Source organism: Cervus canadensis, chromosome 6, assembly GCF_019320065.1.
Source record: "Cervus canadensis isolate Bull #8, Minnesota chromosome 6, ASM1932006v1, whole genome shotgun sequence".
NCBI classification, from domain to species: Eukaryota; Metazoa; Chordata; class Mammalia; order Artiodactyla; family Cervidae; genus Cervus; species Cervus canadensis.
This window is the reverse complement of record NC_057391.1, coordinates 82,951,369-82,973,872: the sequence shown is the minus strand read 5'-3', so window position 1 is coordinate 82,973,872 and position 22,504 is coordinate 82,951,369. Positions and strand designations below refer to the sequence as shown.

General features: G+C 54.6%; 1 protein-coding gene across 1 annotated transcript; it reads left to right on the top strand.

Moving 5' to 3' along the window:
* The first annotated feature begins 288 nt into the window (after positions 1–288).
* ZDHHC22 (zinc finger DHHC-type palmitoyltransferase 22) lies at positions 289–10,586 on the top strand. Its single transcript, XM_043472634.1, has 3 exons — positions 289–571; positions 2,382–2,921; positions 7,870–10,586. The coding sequence occupies exons 2-3, from the start codon at positions 2,396–2,398 to the stop codon at positions 8,133–8,135; spliced, it is 792 nt and encodes a 263-aa protein (XP_043328569.1). The 5' UTR covers positions 289–571; positions 2,382–2,395; the 3' UTR covers positions 8,136–10,586.
* The last annotated feature ends 11,918 nt before the right edge of the window (positions 10,587–22,504 follow it).

Here is a 22,504-nt window from a genome sequence, read left to right as displayed (position 1 = left end):
CACACGGATGCTGATCTTCAAAGGTGGTCACCCCCGGGGAAAAGCTGAACTCCTAATACCCCCCTGTTTCCTCAGTCTGAGAAGACCGGAGAGGATGGAAGGGTCTCAGCCACAGTGGGGAGGGAAGGAGCAGATGACAGTGAGAGCGTCCACATCAGGGCTGAATCCAGAGCTCACAGCTGGACTGGTGGCTGAAGTCAGGCGGGAGCCCCAGCCCGCTCCAGAGGAATGAGGTGGGGGAAGGTTGGGGGGGGGGGGCAAGTCCACGAAGCTGAGCGGGGTGGCCAGAGCGCCGCCCCCAGGAGGGAAGGGAGGGGTGGCGGGGCTCTGGGAAGGGCGGGGGGTGGGTGCCCAGCTGCCGTACCCGCCGCCTCCTGGCCCCCACTCGCCGGCGCCCAAGTGGGAGGACGGCAGCTGCCCGCTCCCTCCTCCCGACACCCCCGCTACCTGCCCGGTCCCCCAACGAAGCGTGAGGAGGCTGAGAGCCCGTGGGGCCGAGCCCGCAACTTTGCAGCCTCGGGGAGGGCGAGAGCCGGCGTCCGAGGCTCCTCTTGTCGGCGACCAGAGCTCGGTGAGTTCCTCTCCCCACCCGCTCTGCGGCGGCGCGGGGGGCGGCTTCCCGGGCGCCCGGGAGGCGGTGGCCGCCCAGCCCGCGGCCGCCCGCGCTGTCTGTCTCGCCGGGGCCCCGGCTGTGCCGCCCTTCTCGGCGGGCGAGGCCGGCGCCAGTGCTGAACGGACAGCTCCCCGCGCGCCGGGGCCGCCGGCGCGGTCCCCGCGGTCCCTTCTCCGGCTCGTGGCTAGGGCTGGGGCTGCGGCCGCTGGCCGTGCGCCCCTCGCTGCCCCCAGCCCGTCCTTCTTCCCGGCGCCGCGGCGCATCTGGAAGCTGCTCCCGCGGCCCCCCTGGCGACCGGCGTGGGGAAGACACTTGCTTCTCGCCGGAGCCTGGGTTGCCGGCTCTCTGGGGGTGGGCAGCGCCGCCGCCGCCGCCGCCGCAGCCCCCCCGGAGCGTCTGGCGGAGGGGGGCGGCGAGCGGTCCCCAGCGACCATCCCCAGAGGTCTCAGCCCTGCGCAGAGACCCCCGCCTCTGACAGAGGCCCGCGGTCGCTACGGCGGCTGCCAGTCTCCTGGGGGCTCCGGCACCTGCAAAGGGGACTCCAAGGTGATCAGTCACCCGATTGGCACGGGACAGCCTGGACCGAGGCCTCGTGGCATTCGCCCATCCCGGGTGCAACAGCCCTTCCCAGAACTTTTCTCGAGTCAGGCTCGCCTACTCCTGAGCCCCTGGAAAAGTTCTCGCGGGCACACAGAATCCTATTTTTCAGTGGCTTCCGAAGCTGGGCAGGAACCAGGACTGTGAGGGGTGAGGGGGAATAAATGTGTTGGTGCCGGGCTGCAATCCGCGGCGGGGGTCAGTCCGCTGAAAGGCTGGCCAAGCAGCCACTCCTGTGCCCGGGGAGAGCTTGTTGGTATCGAAAGGGTTTCGGCGGCGCCATCGGGGTTGTTTGGGTTTCTCGCGCCAGGAGAGCGGCGGCGGGAGGGGGCGAGGGAGGGGGCGCAGGGGGATTTTAATTTCGTCGCCTCTTTGCCAAGAAATAGCTAGGGCAGTCAGCGGTCGGAGAGATGGGCTGAGCAAAACCAGCTGATCCTGGTATTCCGGGGTGCCCCCCCATCCTAAATGTGTGTGTGAATGTATTGATTGTTGTCATTGATTTTTCTAAGAAGCCAGATGGCAGCGGCTGCTATGTGTACACTGAGACACACAGATACACAAGTGCACACACAGATTACACACAGAATCATACACAAGGAACACCCCCCCCCCATCCCCTGCAAACATCAGAGGACCCACAGGCACACACACCCCCAACCTCTTTAGGTTATGGGTAAGGCTGCAGAGAACTGCCTGAGATGGGGGTGGGGCAGAGAAAGGGGAGGTGAAACAAGGCCGCCAGTAGGTCATTTCCATCTGCCCCCACCCCACATCTTCTGCTTTGTCTTCCTAGGGGTTGGAGGGAGAAATCCCAAACCCTGGCACGTTTCCACTGCTGTGGAGGAACAGAGTCCTAGCTCCCCTCCCAGCCCCACCTCCTACAGACTGAGCACAAGCCCTTGACCTAGCCTTCCTTGTGCCGACCCCCGGGGGGACTCCAGGGTGCTGAGATTGCTCAAAAACAGAGGAGGCAGACACCAGGAGGGAGGGCTTGGCCCCCAGAGGCCATGGTGATCTCAGGGTGTCACGCTGCTTGGTCATGGTTAGGGAGAAGAGGAGGGGTGATCTGAGGGACGTGGATTTTCGTGGAGCAGAACAGACAGAACTGGGGAGCACCCTAGGGCGCCCTCGGGACCCCGCGGTAAGTCTCCCTCTCACCCTGGACCCTTAGGAATGTGATCGAGGATGCTGGCCCTGAGGCTGCTCAACGTGGTGGCCCCCGCCTACTTCCTGTGCATCGCCCTGGTGACCCTGGTGCTGCAGCTCTTCCTCTTTCTGCCCCGCATGCGTGAGGACCCCACGGCCGCCCGCCTCTTCTCGCCCGCGCTGCTCCATGGGGCGCTCTTCCTGTTCCTCTCCACCAACGCCCTGGGCAACTACGTCCTGGTCATCCAGAACTCCCCGGACGACCTGGACGCCTGCCAGGGGGCCGAGGCCAGGAGGGCCCTGTGCCCCCCGCCCAGCACCCACTTCTGCCGCGTGTGCGCCAGAGTCACCCTGAGGCACGACCACCACTGTTTCTTCACCGGCAACTGCATCGGGAGCAGGAACATGCGAAACTTCGTCCTGTTCTGCCTCTACACCTCGCTGGCCTGCCTCTACTCCATGGTGGCTGGCGTGGCCTACATCTCCGCAGTCCTTTCCATCTCCTTCGCCCACCCCCTGGCCTTCCTCACGCTCCTTCCCACCTCCATCAGCCAGTTCTTCTCTGGTGAGTAGGCCTTGGCAGGCAGGTTGGGCCCTACATGGAGACCTTCCACCTCAACCCTACGTTTGCCCGGCTTAGCAAATAATATACAGGATGCCCAGTTACACTGTAATTTCAGATAAAACAATGCTTAACTTTTCAGTACAAGTATTTCCTGAATACTGCAGGGGACATATTCATACTAGGTTTTTTTTGTTTGTTTTGCTTTGTTTTGTTTTGTTATCTATTTGAAATTCAAACTAACTGGGCATGTATGTTACCTGGCAACCTCCCTCTCCACCCTCATCCTCATTCATTCTCTCCTCATTGGGTGCCACTATTCATGTGCTCATAGAATTGTGGCCAGCCAGGCAATATACCTGCTCTGTAGCAGGCAGAGCTGAGTGCTGGCTGTCCCTCCATGCAGCCTGTGAGGAAGCCCCATGATATGATCTTCCTCTGCCTGGACCCCAGTCCGGCTCACACATTCCTCCAAGGACTTTGCCCTCTAAGGATCTTGCCAACTCACCACAGGAAGGTTGACCAGGGTGCTGGGCCAGTCCCGCCCTTCTACACATTATATTTGACCCCACCAGTTTGTTCTCCAGTCTACAGATGGCCCAGAGCAAAGAGCACCCTGGTTGGAGATGTAGCCATATTTAATGACTCCATCTTCACACCAGCGTCATGGGACTGGTGGGGGATCTGACCCTCCAGGAGGCTCTTACACCGGCAGGAGCCAGGGGTGTGTGGGCCCTCACACTGGGGTCAGCGAGGCACCCTGGTGAGGGCTGTACTTTGTAAAGTGTACCCCAAGGAGACTGGGGTATCAAGGCCCTAAGGGACCCGGTCCCTGGTGGCAGTTCTTACCACCTTACCTGGCCTTGAAATCTGCCTTGACATCATTTCCTTCACTTCGCCCACCTTGGCCCTGACAGTCTTGGTTATTACAGCCAGCAGTATACATATATGGACAGGTAGCCATGTGTGTATGACGTTGTTATTTCCATTTCTCATGAAGAAACAGGCTCAGATGGGATTAAACGGCTGCCCAGTATCTTTTTATTTCCGAACGACAGCCTCTGGCCTGCCTCCCAGGTCTTTATAGACAACACACAACAGCTCAGGACAAATAGTTTGTGTCCTCCCCCACTGACCTTTCAGGGACAAAGAGAGACAGAACACAGCTACTTCCACTGAGAACCCCAAATTGCTGCAGTATGTCTGGGCTGGATGCTCATATGAAATTCTGTTCTCTACTCTGGGGAAGCGTCATTTTGGCCTTTCACTGGGGCTGTGGCCCAGTCCTTTGGAGACAGAGAACTTGGGGCCGTTTGGCAGTGGGAACACAGAGGCCCAGGAAGAACCCAGCAATGAGGGCTGTCTTGAGGGCTGGTGGTTGAGCTGGGCCCAGAACTCAGAGCTCTCGGGGCCTTCTGGACCCGGGCGGGTGCCAGCATGGGAGGCTGCCAGGGACTGAAATAACCAGACTGGGGGAGGGCAGGTGGGCGGGTTAGGGGGTGGAGTGTGAGCACCGGCAGGTGGAGGAAGGAGGAGAGCCAGAGAGCCTGATAACACTTCCTTTTCCAAGTAGTTTTATTCACATAAAAATGGATGCTTCCTAAGGGAGGATCTTGAAATGATTTGAGATAAGCCTGGGCTTGAGGCCTGTCCATATGTGCTAGGTTCGGGAGACAGGAAAGTAAGGAAGAGGGACCTCTTGCTTTAATCTGATGGGGGAAACAGAGCCAGTCAGTCCCTTTCTTGGGGCCCACATCCTGGTTCCAGCAGAAGAAGAAGCCCCACTATCATTTACCTCCTCGCCAGACCCCCTAGTAACGGAGGCCTCAATTTCTAATCTCCAACTGTCTCATCTCACCTTCCTCCTTTGCCAGGCTTTTATCTTTCCCTTTGGAGAAGGGAATGGCAACCCACTCCAGTACTCTTGCCTGGAGAATCCCATGGACAGAGGAGCCTGGCAGGCTACAGTCCATGGGGTCGCAAAGAAGTCAGACACAACTGAGCATCTAACACACACACACACATCTTTCCCCTTGCCAGCCTTTCTCTCCCCTGCCCTGACACACACCTCCCCTCTTCAGCTTCTCCCTTCCTGTCTGCTCTCTCTCTCTTCTTAACCCAAATTGTTGAGGCTTCCCCAGCCCACTTCTCATCTGCTCAGGAGGCCAGGAGGACAGGAGGGTGTAAAAAGGAACAAATTGATCAGGCTGAACTGTCCTCAACTCTGGGGCTACCCCTAAAGCGGATCTGCCACAAGAGCATGGGATGGCTGCGAATGTGGACCCTGGAGGCTAAAAGTGGGGTGGGTCTTCAGATGGCTACTGCCCATACACCCTCAGCTGGTGCCAGAGAAGGACTGGCCGGTGAGATTTTTAGAACTTGTTTCTTCTGGCTTTATGGGACCACTGCAGGTTGTGTCACCTCTCTGAGCCTCATTCTTCTCATCTGAGACACGGAGGTGATGCCATCTGACCTGTGTTCGTGGCATTTGGAAAACTATACCAGTGTGGTAGGTGCCAAAAAAATCCAGTGGACAAGTGAAAAGTTTAATGTTTGTTGGGCAAACTGTATGTGCTACTCACCATGCAGATCTCATTTCAGCTAATCCTCAGGACAAATCCGTGAGATAAGTATTATTATATAATTTTTAAAGACTCAGCTACCAAAGGCTTAACAAGGATAAGTTGCTTTGAAACACACAGTTAGTACCAAACCCCAAATTTGGACTCAGGGCTGCTAGCATCCAGAGCCCATATTCTTCCCACCATACTGCTTTCCTGGGGCTGCCCCTCTGAAGTTGCTTCTTGATGATTGAGCCACTTTGGGAGGGAGGGAGCTTCTTATCCCTGGATGGATGTTAAAGATCTGGGTGATGATCTGTCAAAGGCGCTTGGTGGGAAACTGGGCTGGAAAGACTGGATGGTGTGACTGTTTCAACCCATTAGGAAAATTCTGTGACTTTCTGAAAGAAGCAGAACTATTATTAAATAGTTCAGAGGAGCTGAGGCAGCCAGGCTAGGCATCTTCAAACACTTTGAGAGAAAACAGGTCCCCAGAATAGCCTTTTATAGCTGCTGCAAGGGGCCAGGGAAAGGCCACAAGGTCTTTTTTGTATGCCTTGATTTTGTGCCAGAAAAAAGGCCTGTGGAAAACAGCTTCCGTCAGCCCAGGCTTGTCCCTGAGGCTGAGTTGCAAGGCAGACTTGTGCTTGACAGCTCTGATGTTCGCACATCCCAGCTTGTGGGCCCTCTTTGCCTGTCAGCATTCCTGCACCCCAGAGAGCACCATAGTCCCAGGGTCCTTCATCCTACACGTGGTTGCCTGAGCTAACCTTACAAGGAAGAAGTGGGTCAGAGGCATGATACAGCCCAAGGTGATCCCTGTCCCACTGCTGCCCCTGCCCCCAGGGCAAGCCAGCTGGACTGAGCTTTCCATCCCTCAGACAGCAGGACTTATCTGTCCCCAAGTTTGCCAAGAGGAACTTGCTATCAAAGCTTCTAGGCCTGAGGGCAAGACAGGGATGCTAATGAGCAAACCTGAGTCATATCCACGTCCTCCTGGTTGCTGAATCCAGCATTGCTCAGATTGGAAAAGTTTTAAAAGCCTAGCCTTCAGGAGTCTGGAAATGGAAGCTTGGGGAGATGAAAAGAGGTCCTTGGGGGCCAGGGGAAGCTGGAGAAGGCAGGTGTATGGTTGAGATTTGCAGAGGATGAATAGGTTGTAAGGTGGGGTCTCTGGCAGGTACTTGCACCTCATTGGAGGGAGTGGTGGTGAGCTTGCCCTGCAGGAGAGAGGAGCTGAGGAGGACTTTTGAGTTCTCTGCTAGGCCCACTGTCCTGGCGGCTGGGCAGGTCGAGGCTGCCAAAGTTGTAGATCAGCCAGATCTCCAAGCCCTGGAAAGGAGAAGGAGAAAGCTTGATGGTCTTAGGAGTTAAACTTGAGCCTCTTTTGGAGATAGTCTTATCTGTGAAGGATGCTCAGCAGGGAGGGCTGGGCTGAGTGTGAACCAGAATGCTGGCCACTGGGCACACAGTGTCCCTGAATGATGCAACCCTCTGGAATTATTGCTATTCTACCCATTTTACATTATGAGCAAACTGTAACTCAGAGAGGTTAAGAAACTTGTGCAAGACCACAGAGCTGGGAGATTCAAACTTAGCAAGGACCGACCACTCCAGCTCGGAAGGAGAGTGGATGTTTAAGTCATTCAAGGGGAGTGCTGATTTAGAGGGGTCTAGGGGAAGTGCAGCTCAAGGCAGGGGGCTAGACTGATGACCTTGGGGGCCTCTTCCAGCCTTTGCAAGCTCTGACAGGACAGCTCTGGCTGAAAGTTCCAGTGGCCATACTGTCTTCTTTTTAACATTGATGATTGAATTATCCTCTCCACTGTCCTGAAGCTCGTGACTTCTTCTTGATGACGAGGCCCTGTTCTCCATCATGCTGTCACTTTTCTGAGTCCTCCCAGCCAGTGGTCACAGCTCCAAAGGCAGCAGGCTCTGCAGTCCAGACAGTTGCCCAGGCACCATCTCCCTCTCCAGGGTCCTCAGCTCACCCCTCTCTCCTCCTGAGAAAACCCCCGTCTCCCTGTTTCTAGCCCCCAACGAGAAGGCAGAGAGAGATGGGCAGCACTGACCCTGAGCAAAGGTTAGCATCTAGGCACTGCCCATAGGCGTTTCCTTTTCTTCTCCCCCACGTCCCCAGCGTTCCTCTCTGGCCTCAGAAGCCACCAGCACTAAGAAAAAGTTAGGACAACTAGTCCTCTCCCTCGCCACAGCGCTGAGATTGCTACAATATGTAGTTTCACTCTCATTCATCTCCCTCTCCAGATCGGAAAGCGCCTGCCTGGATCGCAGTCTCGTACGTGGCCTGAGTGTAAAGTGAGTCTGGTGTTTCCCCGCCCCCTGCAGGAGCTGTCCTCGGTTCTGAAATGTGTTTTCCCCGCCCTCTGCAGGAGCTGTCCTCGGTTCTGAAATGTTCGTCATCCTCATGCTTTACCTCTGGTTTGCCATCGGCCTGGCCTGCGCTGGCTTCTGCTGCCATCAGTTGCTGTTGATTCTCCGGGGGCAGACCCGCCACCAGGTGCGGAAGGGGGTGGCGGTGAGAGCCCGGCCTTGGCGCAAGAACTTACAGGAGGTCTTCGGGAAGAGGTGGCTCTTGGGCCTTCTGGTCCCCATGTTCAATGTTGGAAGCGAGAGCTGCAAGCAGCGGGACAAGTAGCGGGCGCTCCCTTCATTCCTCTGTCTGTGTGTGTCTGTCTTGACTCCTCGTGAACATGAGACCACAGCACCCTGTCTCCACCCATGACCCACTACAGCGTTGGACTGGTAAGGTCCTAGCATCCACCCCGGGTCTGTGACACCAAAGAACTGTATTGGTTGGTGGATCATGACAAGGAGGAAAGATGGCCACCTAGGCATTGCTAGGCTCCCCCATGAGCCAGCCTGGTGGCTGGTAATTGTTCAGAGGCCTCTGCTTTTGTTTCCTTCTCTTGGGTGCCTGCTTTCCCTCTCTGCCTGGTTTACACACTCTCTACCGAGTCTCCTATCTTCACTGCTATTGCTAGAGCTTTTCCTCTCAACCCTAGATTAGGAGTGGGGAGTGGATTCTTACTGCTGGTATGATGCTCCCTAAGGGCCTGAAATCTGGCAAAAATGTTTAAGATGACCATGGGTGAAAGGCAGCCAAGTCAGCTCTGCCAACTGCTAGTGAGGTTGGGAAAGGAGGGTCATGTGTCCTCATCTCCTCTGTGGAACTGTGGACAGTGGAAGGGAAAAGGAACTCCATAGCATGCTTCCCAGCCCCCAAGTTGCAAGGCCTTTTCTCTGGGAGACAGAAGCCAATGGCCTGGGATTTTCCAGCTGCTGTCCCCTGTCCGCCCTTCCCCAGCTGGCCCCCCAGCCCAGTCCAGGACCTGGCTGGATGCTTCTTTTCCCTGGCACTCTTCCAGCCTTTGCCATTGGTCTCCAACCTCCAGGTCTTCCATAGATGATGGGAAGACAAGGAGGAAGGGAGAAGAGAAAGGAGATACTGATAAATGAGAGAGAGGTGTGTGACTGTACAACCACATAGAAGAGGGCATGTGTGCGTGTCTCTGTGTGTGGGGGTGGTGGTGAGGAATGTTGTTATGAAAATAGGGACAAAATAGGAGGAGGGAGGGTCACGCAGAGGTTGGGCACTGGAATATTTTAGGACTGAGAATGAGGGGGGGCAAATGGGCTTATTTCTGAAGGACATTCTAGCAGCTAAAGCTGCTCAATGTTTGAATGGTTGCCTGGAGAGATAGTGAGTGCCCCACAACTAGAGGTATTCCAGAAGGGACTGGGCAGTCATCTGATAGGTGTGCTGTGGAAGGAATTTCTGCACAGAGTCAGGGAAAGGAAGCTCCTCTCCACCCCATGACTCCATTGTCCTCTTCCTGAGCACAAAAGGACCCCTTGCCAGGTCCAGAGGCAAGACCTGCTGCAGACATGCCTGGGAGTTATTTGCCTTCACAGAGGATGGGGCGGGTAGGGAGGGGTCTGAAAATCATGATGCAAACTTTCAGGGCCTTACCCAACCACCAGGGAGACAGTCTCTCAAGAGACAGGACTACTAGGTTTTAATGCTACTTGAAGGTGTCAGCATTTGAGAACAGGGAAATGGAGCCGTTTCGGGAGCAGATTGGAGCAATGGTGGGGAAAGCAAAGCTGGAAGGTGATGCTCGACTCTGAGGAGGGAGATAGGGAGAGTGCAGGCTCAAGAATGGGGGGAGCAGAATATAAGGTTGCAAATAGGAGACCAACTTTGACTGACTCTGGATGAAGGCGCTGCTGTGTGTTCTGGGACCCAGATGACCAGACCCCTGGGTTATATGAGGGAGTGGAGACAACACAAATGACCCCTCCTGACTGGGTCCCAGGGCCATTCTGCCATCCAGCCTGCTGAAGCCCACACTCCACAGTGTCCAGCTGGTAGTCACAGAGACCTTAACCATGGCTGCACAACACCTCACAACACCTTGAGTTCTTGAGCAGAGCCTGGGAAGTTTCTGCCTTCATGCCTCTGAGAGAACTGATGTAATAATAGTGCCACCTGCTCATACTTCTCCCTCTTATATTCACGCATTCATTCATGCCTCCTACTGTATTTATTGAGCACCAACCTTGTGCCAAGTCTCTACCAGGCACTGGTATACAACACTGAACAAGATGGTGAGATCCCTGCCCCCAGGAGCATCCAGTTGCTGTCCCCATGCACTGACTCCCACCCCCTGAAAAATGGTCACTCTGCCGTCTTGCTGGACAGCAGGGCAGGTCATTTGGAAGGGAAGGATGTGGCAGAGAGGGTGAAAGGGGAGCCCAGGCTTCCAGGATGGAGGGGTTATTGAGGGGGGGGAGCATGCTCACCCTCAGTTCTGACCACACTGAAGCAGTGGGAGTGAAAGAGGAGCAGGGAGACCCCAAAGTCCAGGCTTGGAAGCCAGCCCTGACACTCTCCAACTCCTGGAGGCTCAGCCCTTGTGAAGGAGCAAAAGACAGATGATGCAGGGAGTCATATCCTGGCTGACTGGCCACAGGGAGGGGCGGTAGGGAGGTTGCCAGGTGTGGGGCTTGAGTAATATTTGTATACATAGCTAAGTATTGTCAGTGAAGAACATCAATAAAATATGTGGTTTTAAATTGGATTTGACATGGTTGTTTTGGCACTGTCATTGGTAGCAGGGCTGGCCAGGCTGGAATGCACAGACACAGTCATACTAACTGCTAAAATGCTGAAGGTAAGAATTAAAAATGCTTCTGTTCCAGCAGGTAAATAACCATTGTCCATAATTCACCCCTGCTGTCCCAGCTGCTCCTGCTCTTCCCCTGGGATCCCAGGCTCCCCTCGCAAGTCAGCAATGAAAAAGGCAGCTGCTGCGTGGGGCCCCCAGGACCCTGCTCCCACTCTTCAGCCAGTGCCCACTGTGAGGCGTCAAGGTTGTGCTGTGTGGTTGCTAAAAGCATGGGCATCACCCCTGGTTGGAGACAGGTCTGCATGCTAGGATCTGCGGACCCACAGGCACCAGGGATGGAACGGCTAACCCTGCCTCCTCCTCCCTCTCCGAGTCCCCCTCTCTCCCCCCTTCCCGAGTCAGAGGACAGCTGGGGAGCCCTGCCCTCTCGGCTGCTACAGCGTCAGGACACCTTGAGCTGCCCAGCCCTGGGAGCAGCGGGGAGGACACTGAGGTCTGGGGGAGGGCCTGGTCCCCGAGCAGGTGAGTGGACATAACCTCTGATGGTATCCAAAGACATGCAGGCCCGGACTGATGGGGGACACAACTGCAGAGTGCTTGCTACTTGGGATGTTGAAGAACCTTCAGCCTAGGTCAGTGTTGTATACGGTCTGCATCCCCTGAACACTGACCACCAGGCAACCAGCAAGGCAGCCCCTAGATATGCTGGGGCAGGTGGGGAGGGAGTGCATGGAGCTGTAGTTAATCCTCAGCACATTCTAGAGCAGGAGCCATCCATACTCGACCAGGCAGAGACATCTGCCTTGTTCACCATCTTACTCTGGATGCTAGTGGCAGCTAAGCACATAGTAGATGATCAATAAACACTGACCCAATATTTGCACCAGTCAGTGCTTATTCACTCATTCCATACATCATCTTCCCCTGATGTGCCCAGCACTGATTCTGCACACAGTGGGACTGGAAGACAGATGAGACAGCTGTTCTCCACAGGTTCATATCCTGGGAGAGGTTCCTGGGAGTGCTCGGAGGAAAAAGAGAGAACACCCAGATGTAGGGGGCTTCCATGTGGACAAAGCCGGGGAGGGTAGATGAGGTCTCAGCAGGTGGAGGGACCCGGGGAGGGCTGCCCGGGTGGAGGGACCAGGCCTGGAGCCTTGGAGTGATCATGGAACGGTAAGCATAGGGGACATCACAGAGGGAGTTAATGCTAAGAGATGGGACCTGAGCAGAGGGGCCTTGAATGCCAAGCTAAGAAATCTAGAATGAATTTGACAGGTCATAAGGAATACTTTGGCCACCTGATGCAAAGAACTGAGTCCTTGGAAAAGACCCTGATGCTGGGAAAGACTGAAGGTGGGAGGAGAAGGGGATGACAGAGGATGAGATGGTTGGATGGCATCACCAACTCGATGGACATGAGTTTGAGTAAGCCTGGGAGTTGGTGATGAACAAGGAGGTCTGGAGTGCTGCAGTCCATGGGGTCACAGAGTCAGACATAACTGAGTGACTGAACTGAACTGACTGGGGGAACCATTGAAGGTTTGAGCAAGGGGATTACCTGATCAGATCTAGAATTCAGAAATGGAGCCTTGGTAGGTAGACTGGAAGTGGGAGGGACCCAATAGGAGGCATTTGCTATGGTCTGAGTGTGATGTAACCAGGGTCCGGGTGGTTAGTGGCTGTAGGCTGGTAAGGAGGGGTGATGCCAAAGCCACTTCACAAACAGGGAGCATGACCAGAGAGCTACTGGGGAAAGATCTGAAGTGATCCTGAAGGTAGAAGTGGGGTGATCAGGGTGACCTCAAAGGGCAGGCCAGCAGGAGAACTGGAGTTGAGAGAACGTGACCCTAGGTGGGGTCCTGGGTGGGGTTCAGGACCCCCTGAAGCACTTTGCTGATGTCACTGGCCCATCATTGGCTGGCAATTGATGGTGTCACTAATAACCACCCTGAAACCCTGAGTGGGGAAGAGGTTCAGAGCTTACTTTAACGCACAACTCTCTGACTCCCAAAACTGGGGATCAGGAACCATCTGCCCGTGGCAATAGAGGTCACAGGTCCTCTGGCCTCCACATCCAGTGTCAGATGGAGTGATATACTGGGCTCCTCAGAGTTCAAGAACCAAAGGAGCTTTGGGAAAATGATGTACTCGAGGAGACCTAAACCACATTAACCACTGTAATGAGGAGCCAGTCCTAGGTCCTGGAAGGCATCTTTCAGCCAGTCTCCTCCCCTAAGAACACAGCTGTCCCCGTCATTCCATGCAGTTTGTCCCCCAAGTTTCCTGGCTCCTCTCTGTACCCTGAGTCCACTGACTGGCCTCACTGCTCCCCCTGCTTCTGGGCATGCTCTCAGGGATGCTTGAGAGGCAGCCTCTTCTGCTGGGGAGAAACAGGGGCTGGGCATGGAGCAAGGATGCCTGGCTCCCATCTTATCCCAGGTGCTTCAGAGGTGAGGCAGAACCCTGGTCCTGCTCACCAGCCAAGATGAGCCTGTTGGTATGGTGGGGTTGGGAGGGGTAGCTCAGCTGTTCTTGGTGTTGGTCTCTGCCTCTGCCCTCTTCCTCTCTCTCTGGGTGGTGCAGGCCCAGCTCCTCCACTCATTCCTTAAACTTTCATTGATGCCGACTTGATGCCAGGCAAGATGCCAAGAACCAGGCAGGCGAAGATGCCTGAGACCCATTGCTTAACCTAGGGGAGTTCACCAGCAAGACGACCAGTCACAGATGGTTGTGGTTCTGAGGTATGAGAGCGTAGATGGGAGGAAGACGGACAAGGTGCTAGGGAAGCCCAGAGGAGAGCACTCACTGGGCCATGGGTAAGCTGGAAGACTCCCCAGAGGAGGTGACACCTGGGTCACACAGGATGAATAGGAGTTGGCTGGGCAGAAAAGCAAGGCTGTGGGTGGAAGTGTGGATGGGAAGGTCTATCCAGAAGGAGGGATGCCAGGTGATTTCTGGGAATTTCAAGTCTCCACGTACAAGGGATGGGATCATGAGTAGGCAACGTGAGGCCACAGCTGAAGAAGATTTTTAGTCTTGAGGGCACATGCTCCCTGCCTCCTCTGTCTGACTACTTCTTACAAAACCTTGACTCAGCCTAAACCTTGGCTCCTCCTGGGTCCAGGCTGTCCCACTTGGGTGCATCAGGCACAGACTGATGTCTAGATCAGCAGGGTCCTCCAGGGTGGAGTCAAAAGGCAGGGGGTCATGGTCATTGCTGAGAGTTTCAGCCTGAAGCCGCTGGGGAGCTCAACTGGGACCTCTTTCTGGGCCCAAAGAGGGGCCCCTGGGAGCTCCCCCATCCCTCTTTCCTCCCCAGCCAGACTCAGCAAGTAGGGTTTGGGGGAAACTGTTTCTGCCAAGATGGCCTCTGGGAGTAGAGGAGAATTGGAAAGCTGAAAACTCTGAAACGCAGGGCAGACTGCGTGATGCAGAGTCTCCGGTCTTGACTGGCCAGGCCCGCATGCCCATGTGGCGCGCCGCCCCCTGGTGGACAGCCCCACAAGCACACGCCTCTTGCATCCGCCTAGGCCTCTCCCAGCCCCACCACGGGCCACGGGGTATGAAGTCCAGCACTGGGGGATCTTCCCTGCCACTTGGCAGCTCTGCCTGCCTGCCTGCTGCGTGGGTTTGTCTCCCAACTCCACTGTAAGCCTGAAGGTGGGAGTGGAGACGATGGGCTGCCCTGCATTCCCCCACACCTAGTGCAGAAGCAGCTCTTGCAGTAATTCTACTATGAGTGATGATGACCAACACTTCCGGAGCACTCTGTACCTGGCGGGTCCTCATCATATACACACTCTACCCGCACTGTTTATTCCTCACAGTAACCCCTCGAGGTGTGCTTTACTATTACCTCTGTTTTCCAGATAAAGAAACAGAGGCACAGAGAGGTTATATAATTTGCCCAAAGCCTTGTGGCAGAGCTGAGACTTGAACCCAGGCTGCCTGTTCCTGAGTTTATCCTTCTAACTCAGACGCTAGGTGGTCTTTCTACATGGACTGTTGTAGATATCCAATAAATTCCCTGCGGAAAAGTAACCATGAGTCGAGTTTTTACTCATTAATTCATTGACTGACTGAGGCATCCAACACATTTATGCAGCACTAGGAGGCACTTCCTGGTGGCTGGGACGGTAAAGAATCTGCCTTTCATTCAGGAGACCCAGGTTCGATTCCTGGGTTGGGAAGGTCCCCTGGAGAAGGGAATGGCAACGCACTCCAGTATTCTTGCCTGGAGAATCCCTGGACGGAGGAGCCTGGTGGGCCACAGTGCACGCGTCCACCAGAGTCGCACACGACTGAAGTGACTGAGCACGCACTATGCGACAGGCCCCGGGGGGACAGAAAGAGGCCCGAGGCTCAGCCTCTGTCTGCACAAGAGCAGACAGCCAGCTGCCTGAGGGGACCGTGCCGAGGGAAACAGGCTGACTTCAGAGCCAGTGCGGTGAATCTGGTTCCTCCCAGACCGATGATGATGGCAAGTTGCCCTGGATGAAGCAGCTTCTTCCGGAGGCTGATTGTGGAGGCCTGAGGACAGTGCAGGCTGGGGACCCTCCTCCAGGGCTCAGGGATGATGCCCAGCCAGCCGGAAAGGCCCGAGCTGTCTCTGGGCTGCTGCTCTCCCAGGCAGTGTTGTGGCGCCTGCAGGAGGGGACCAGACGCTGCCAGGAGGCTGAGCCCAGCATCTCTCACACCCACCCCCCGGAGACCAGAGCAGGGGAGGCCTGGGCTCCGAGGAGAAAGCAGCACATGTGTCAAAGCTCACCTACAACATATGGGAAGAAAGAAGCCCCCAGAGGGCCCAGAGGACAGCCAGTGAAGCAAGATCACATGGTAAACGTCCTCCCCGCGGAAGGCAGGGTTAGCCTGAAGCTCAGCAGACAGGAAGCCAGGCACTGACCTGGAACCCTGAGCCAAGACAGTTGAGAGCTGGGGCTGGAGGCTTCCAGAAGGGATGCAGTCCTGTGTGTGGGCTCCTTCCCAGAGTCCATATCCCCAAATGCCCCTTTCTGGCCCGCTCATGATGCCTGAACTCCCCACCACCAATATCTCCTTAAAAAAAAAATAGCACTCCCCCCACCACTGCCAAACTCCTCCTTTCAAATTTTGGGATTGGCTTGAGCTGCTTCCTTTTCTTCCCTGATAGTTAGGCCAGACATGGCCTGAATGGGGGATTTTATCTTTTTTTTTTTTTTTTTTCCGGCTGTAGTGTATCTTAGTTGCAGCACGCAAGATCTTTAGTTGCAGCATTTGGGATCCAATTCCCCAACCAGGGATCGAACCTGGGCTCCCTGCATTGGGAGCAGAGTCTTAGCTGCTGGACCACCAGGGAAATCCCTGAATGGGGGTTTTTAGACAGAGAGGAAGGGTGAGTGGCATCCAAGACATGTGCTGCTCTGAGGGGAAGGGGGACCCTGCATAAGCAGAAGTAGGCCTTGGATAAGCAGAAGTCAGGGTGGGGGCCTCACATATCCCCCCTATCCAGTAAGTGGAATCTTGGAAAGATCACCACACTGAGTCCAGAGTACCCAGGAGTTCTGATGCTGAGTCCCTATGTGACCCCGGGCAAGTCACTGTCATGATTGGACATTGGACTCTTTTTTTTTAACAGTTAAATATGCAATGCTTAAAAATGCAAACTAGACAGCATATTAAAAAGCAGAGACATTACTTTGCCAACAAAGGTCCGTCTAGTCAAAGCTATGGTTTTTCCAGTAGTCATGTATGGATGTGAGAGTTGGACTATAAAGAAAGCTAAGCACTGAAGAATTGATGCTTTTGAACTGTGGTGTTGGAGAAGACTCTTGAGAGTCCCTTGGACTGCAAGGAGATCCAACCAGTCCATCCTAAAGGAAATCAGTCCTGAATATTCATTGGAAGGACTGATGCTGAAGCTGAAACTCCAATACTTTGGCCACCTGATGTGAAGAACTGACTCATTGGAAAAGACCCTGATGCTGGGAATGATTGAAGGCGAGAGGAGAAGGGGACGACAGAGGAGGAGATGGTTGGATGGCATCACCGACTCAATGGACATGAGTTTGCGTAAACTCCAGGAGTTGTTGATGGACAGAGAGGCCTGGCGTGCAGTGGTTCATGGGGTTGCAAAAAGTTAGACACGACTGAGCGACTGAACTGAAGGCAGTGTTTATTTTATTGCTGTAATTCACAGTGTTTCAGGTATACAGCAAAGTGATTCAGTTGTATGTATATTTATTTATATATATGATTCAGTTGCGTGCATCCAGTTCAGTTCAGTTCAGTTCAGTTGCTCAGTGCATATATATATATATATTCTTTTTCAGATTCTTTCCCATGATAGGTTTTTACAAGATATTGGTCCCTGTGCTAAATAAACAGGAGGTCGTTCTTTATTTTACATATGGCAGTGCATATCTGTTCATCCCAGATTCCTCATTTATCCCTCTCTCTTCCTGCCCACTTCAGTAATTAGTTTGTTTTCTATATCTGTGAGTCTATTTGTTTTATAGATAAGTTGATTTGTATCATTTTTTTATTCCACGTATAAGTGATATCCTATGACATCTCTTTCTCTTTGACCTATTTCACTTAGTATGATAATCTCTGATGCATCCATGTTGCTATAAATGGCACCATTTCATTCTTTTCAATGGTTGAGCACTACTCCACGTACATATGTATCACATCTTCTTTATTCATTCATCTGTCAATGTACATTTAGATTGTTTCCAAGTCTTGGCTATTGTAAAACAGTGCTATTATGAACACTGCAGTACATGTATGTTTTTTAATTAGAGTTTTTGCCTTTCCCAGGTATGTGCTTAGGAGTGGAATTGCTGGATTGTGGGGTAACTCTATAGTTTTTAAAGGGACTTCCCTCCCATTTTCCATAGCTTCTGCACCAATTTACATTCCCACCAACAGGGTGGGAGGGCTCCCCTTCCTCCACACCCTCTTTGGACTTAGACTTATCAAGAACTAGATATTCTCAGCCCTCAATGGGACACTTGGTCTGAATGACCTCCCCAAACGGGCAACACAGAGGGCTGTGGGAGGCTTCTGAATTGTGACCCCAAAAGGCTAAGCCTCAGGAGAGCGGACTTCTAGTCCGGATTATGTCCTAGATTCACTGAGTGCCCTTCCACCAGACACTGGGCTGTCTGGCAAACTTCTGCCTAGCGTTTTGTGCAGTGGTCAGTGGGGGAGAAGGCAGGAAGAGTGCTTAGGCGAAAAAAGCAGTGAAGACTAAGTATGACTTCAGAGCTGGAAAGACAGGGGAGGTGAAACGACATATGAATTAGATTTGATAGATTCCAAGCCAGCAGCGGCAGGAAAAGGGCTGTTCCTGCTTTTAATCAGACTGGTAAGGGCTGCTCCCCAGGTCCAGGTGGAAAGGGCCCTGGGAGACCCGAGGAGGGAGCCGAGCAGGCGGCCAGTAGAGCCAGCAGCGAGGTCCATCCACCTGGGAGCGCCTGTCAGCGGGGGCCAGGACTCCCTGGCAACGTGCTGGGTAATTGACAGAGAAAGGGGCAGGGGAAGGGGACAACTGCTAGCCGGAGAAAGGATTTAATTAGCAACGCTTTCAGGAAAGAAAATTAAATTACAGGAAACGGTGGTGTACTCCGAGGGAACATGAAACCCCTAAATCGATTCCTCAGACCCCTGCGCGGGCCAGGGCCGCAGTTCCACAGCCCGGGCCCACCCCATGGGTGCAGGACCGCGCGGGGCTGGGTGTTCCCCCAGCTGGGCTGCGCTTCCGCGTCGCGCTTGGGCATCCCTGGGGCACGCCGGGGCTCGCTGCTCGTGGCTCGGCTCCGCGGGAAGGGGGCGCCCGCGCCCCGCAGGCCAAGGTGGCGCGCTGGAGAGGACCTGAGGGGGGCGATCCAAGCCTGGAGGGGCCGCCTGGGGTGTCTTCTCCTCCCCGGAGCCGCAAAGAGCTCCCAGGGGCAAAGGGGCGGGATCGAGGCCCCAGACTCACGGTGCCAATAGTGGTCTGACTCATCTACTCGTCTGAAAAGTGGGGAGAACCAGCCTGATCTGGAGAAATCGGGGCAGAGAGTGCGAGGACAGGGCGGCCTCGTCCACACCCCGGCCCTTCCTCCGCGCATCACCTCCTGGGAGGTTCTTGGCTCCAAGACCTCTCGACCTCTCCTCCCTGCCGCCTCTGCAACCACAGGAGCCTGGTGTCCCTCTACCCCGCCCCACTGCACCTCCCCCCACAACCTTGCAGTATTTTTTTTTTTTTCCTCTTGTAACTATAGCAACCTTCCTTGAACTCAGGGTAGATCCGGGCCTTCTGGTGAGCACTCCGCCTAGGGGAAAAACATCACTGAATCATGACCACAGCCCAGATCAGCAGAAGAGGAAACTGGAGTTCAGAGAGGCCAAGGGTGTCGCCCAGGAACACACAGCTGTCAAGCGATGATGTTGACGTCATACCCCATTGGCCTCTGAGCACTTGATCTGCAGGGGAGCATGGTTTTTGCTCCTCAGTCCCTGATAACAGAGCTTCTCTCCTACTGGGCGCTCAATAAGGATTTGTTGAACAAACGGTGGGTGTTTCCTTGCTTGTCGGAGGGGTAACAGCAGAGAGGCTGTGAGGCTGACCTGAGACGGCGTGTGTAAACACCTGGCCCGTACATGGGCCCCGGGAGCGCCTGCTGGCGGTGCTTCTCCAACATGACAGGGTGCAGGAGTCACCTGGGAACCTGGTGACAATGCAGATTTGCAAGCAGCTGGGCCTACGATTCTTCTGCACTTCTAACAAGCTCCTGGAGATGGCCACGCTAGCGATCACGCTGCAGCCTGCAGGGCCAGTCCCTCTCCTTGGCCCCAAGCCCACAAGGGGGAGCCACTGCAGTAGTTCCCAGTTCAGTCTGCACCTCTGCTAAGGAGCCTTTATGACTGGCAGGGGTGGGGAAGGGAGGTCCTACCTCCCAGAGAATCTGACAGAACTGGTCTGGGGTGTGGCCTGGCCATCGGGATTTTAAGGCCTTCCTCTACGGCTCAGACTAAAGAATCTGCCTGAAGTGCAGGAGACCCAGGTTCGATCTGAGTCAGGAAGATCCCGGAGCAGGGAATGGCTACTCGCTCCAGTAGCCTGGAGAATTTCACAGACAGAGGAGTCCAGTGGGCTACAACCCATGGAGTCACAAAGAGTCAGACAAGACTGAGCGACTAACACTTTCACTACGCAGCCCAGGCTAGACCCGCTGCCCTGGAGGGGGGCAGTAATGTGAGCAAGGGGGTCTGAGGTTCGCCCAGTACAGGTGTGGAGGACCAAATGTGCGGAGGCTGCAGGCTGAGTCACCAGCCAGGAAGCTGGGCCGGGTGTGAGATTACAAGGATCCTGGCTAGGGTGGGGCCTGCAATCAATACGGATTCCTCAATAGCTCCCCACCCCTTGGCGTTCCGCCCTAAAGAGGGGTGAGGCTGAGGACTAGCTGGCGGAGCCTGCTTGCCAAGTACTCTGCGAGGTGTGTGCTAAGGAGGGGAATCTGTTTTCAGGGCAGCAGAGTGTGGGAGGCCGGCAGGGAGCTGGGCTGATCGGCTGCTCACTGCCTCTTTAGTTCTATGTGACAGGCTGTGACCCTGGACATGCTGGCCCCATCCTCACCCCTCGAACTGCCTGCTTCACTTGCAGTAACGACTGTAGGACTAGTTTCTTGAGCCCCCCTACCCCCACCCCCAACTCCACACCTATGGCACAGTAGCCTTTTGTTATGGCGCAGTCATCTAACAAACTTGGAAGTGAGGCCCAGGGAGGTTATGTAGCTCACCAGGATCACGCGGAAACCAGATCCAGGCCAAAGGCGCGTTTCCCTCTCACCACGATGCCTCCACCCAGGCTCTGAGCACGCGTGCAGCTTCTCAGTCGTGTCCGACTCTTTGTAACCCCGTGAACTGCAGCACACCAGGCTCCTCCGTCCATGGGATTATCCCACCTGGAATACTGGAGTGGCGTGCCGTGTCCTCTTCCAGGGGACCTTCCTGATCCAGGGATCGAACCCTCATCTCCTGCATCTCCAGCACCACTGAGCTACCTGGGAAGCCCCTCTCTTTCCTTTGGCTAAAATGCTGTTCCCCTTCTTGCAGCTGGTGCTGGGAAAGACTGAAGGCGGGAGGAGAAGGGGACGACAGAGGATGAGATGGTTGGATGGCATCACCAACTCGATGGATGTGAGTTTGAGCAAGCTCCGGGAGTTGGTGATGGACAGGGAGGCCTGGCATGCCGCAGTCCATGGGGTCGCAAAGAGTCAGACGAGACCAAGCGACTGAACTGAACTTCTTGCAGCTTATCCAAACTCCACCCGATGCCAAGCCTGGGCTCAAATCTCAGCTCGCCTTGCGTTCCTTTCGAGACCTTGGAGAGCTCCTGCAACTCTGGTCTGTAGCTGACCTGGGCAGCAGCCACACCACCTTGCCCTGCTGCTCTCTCCTGGCTCAGCTGTGAGGGCTCCAAGGTCAGGGACCACGTATGTCTTTCTGTGGGCCCTGGGCCTCAGGAAGCATTTGGTGCTGCCAGGACCGGGCCTTGGGCGAGGCAAGGAAGGTGCCTATGGTGCAAAATTTAAGGAGGTGTTCAAGCTTGGGGTCATGTGAATGCTTCTGCTGGCACCAGCTTGGGCGGGGGATGCTGAGGAAAGCGGACACAGGTGCTGTTGTGGGTGAGCCTGAAAGTCTGAAGGTGCCACCAGACAGGATAATCCACTTTCTAGAACTCTCTCCTAGAGTGCTGGGTGTTGGGAGTGAAACTTATCAACTAATATACTGTGCCTCTATCAACAGTTCTGTTTTCAACTAGCAGTTTAACATGAAGGACTCTTGCCCTAATCCAAGGATGCTAAAGCCAAAGATTATCAAAACATTAATTTCTGAAATAAAAGTAGAAGTGAGTGGGCCATATCACTTTGCCCAGGCTCACATGCCCAACTCTGGCTGTGTAAGACCTGGTGAGACACAACCCATTAAAGGGGTGACTGACTAACTGATGGTCTTTTCTACTCTCCCACTCCAACAGAAGCAGAGAGAATGCCTGTTTCACTCATGATTTCATACCCTACAGCTGGGTCAGCACCTGGGCCGTAAACGCATTGACAGCTTAATGTGTTTGTTACTCTGAAATGACAATAACCATGTCCTGGTCAGGTATGTGTCAGGAAACCAAAGCTTTCAGATTTTTAAAGGTCCCCAAAGTGGGACCCAGCTGGCTCCGTGGTAAAAAAAAATCTGCCTGTCAATGCAGGAGATGCAGGTTTGATCCCTGGGTCAGGAAGATCCCCTGAAGAAGGAAATGGCAACCCACTCCAGTATTCTTGCCTGGGAGAATTCCATGGACAATGGAACCCGGCAGGCTACAGTCCATGAGTCACAAGAGTCGGATATGACTTAGCAACTAAACAACAGCAAAAAGTGGGACCTCCCGTGGGGCTGGCCTGTGCTGTTGGCTGCCTGCTCGCCTCTGAGTCTGTGGGTCCTGGAGCACTTTCTTCCCTTGATTAAAAAAATCAGTGTGGGAGACATTTACGCCCGGGTATAAGCTTTCCCACATTTCTCAATGCCCTGCTGCTAAGGGGGCCAGAAGGCCAGTCCTGCCACTGGACCCGACTTGACAGGCACAGCGGGCAACACCAGTAACTGACCAGTCAGGGGCTCAGAGTGTAACTGAGCCTGAAAACGCTTCAAGAACACAAGCAGCACACACTTCCAAACACACCCTAACTAGACAGGCAAGCATCACCTTGAGGCTTTAAAAAAACATCTTTGAAGCCACCTGGCCTGCTGACCATTGGTGAAAGCACCGCGTCTGACCCAGGCCTGGGGCTGCCTGTCAGCTATGGCTATCCTGGGCTGTTGGCTTGGGTGGTCTACTGCCCTTCCTCTGTGT

Coding starts and splice junctions, on each gene's coding strand:
- ZDHHC22 (XM_043472634.1), top strand. CDS start 2,396: ATGCTGGCCCTGAGGCTGCTCAACGTGGTGGCCCCCGCCTACTTCCTG. Junction 2,922..7,869: donor CATCAGCCAGTTCTTCTCTG/GTGAGTAGGCCT, acceptor CGCCCTCTGCAG/GAGCTGTCCTCGGTTCTGAA.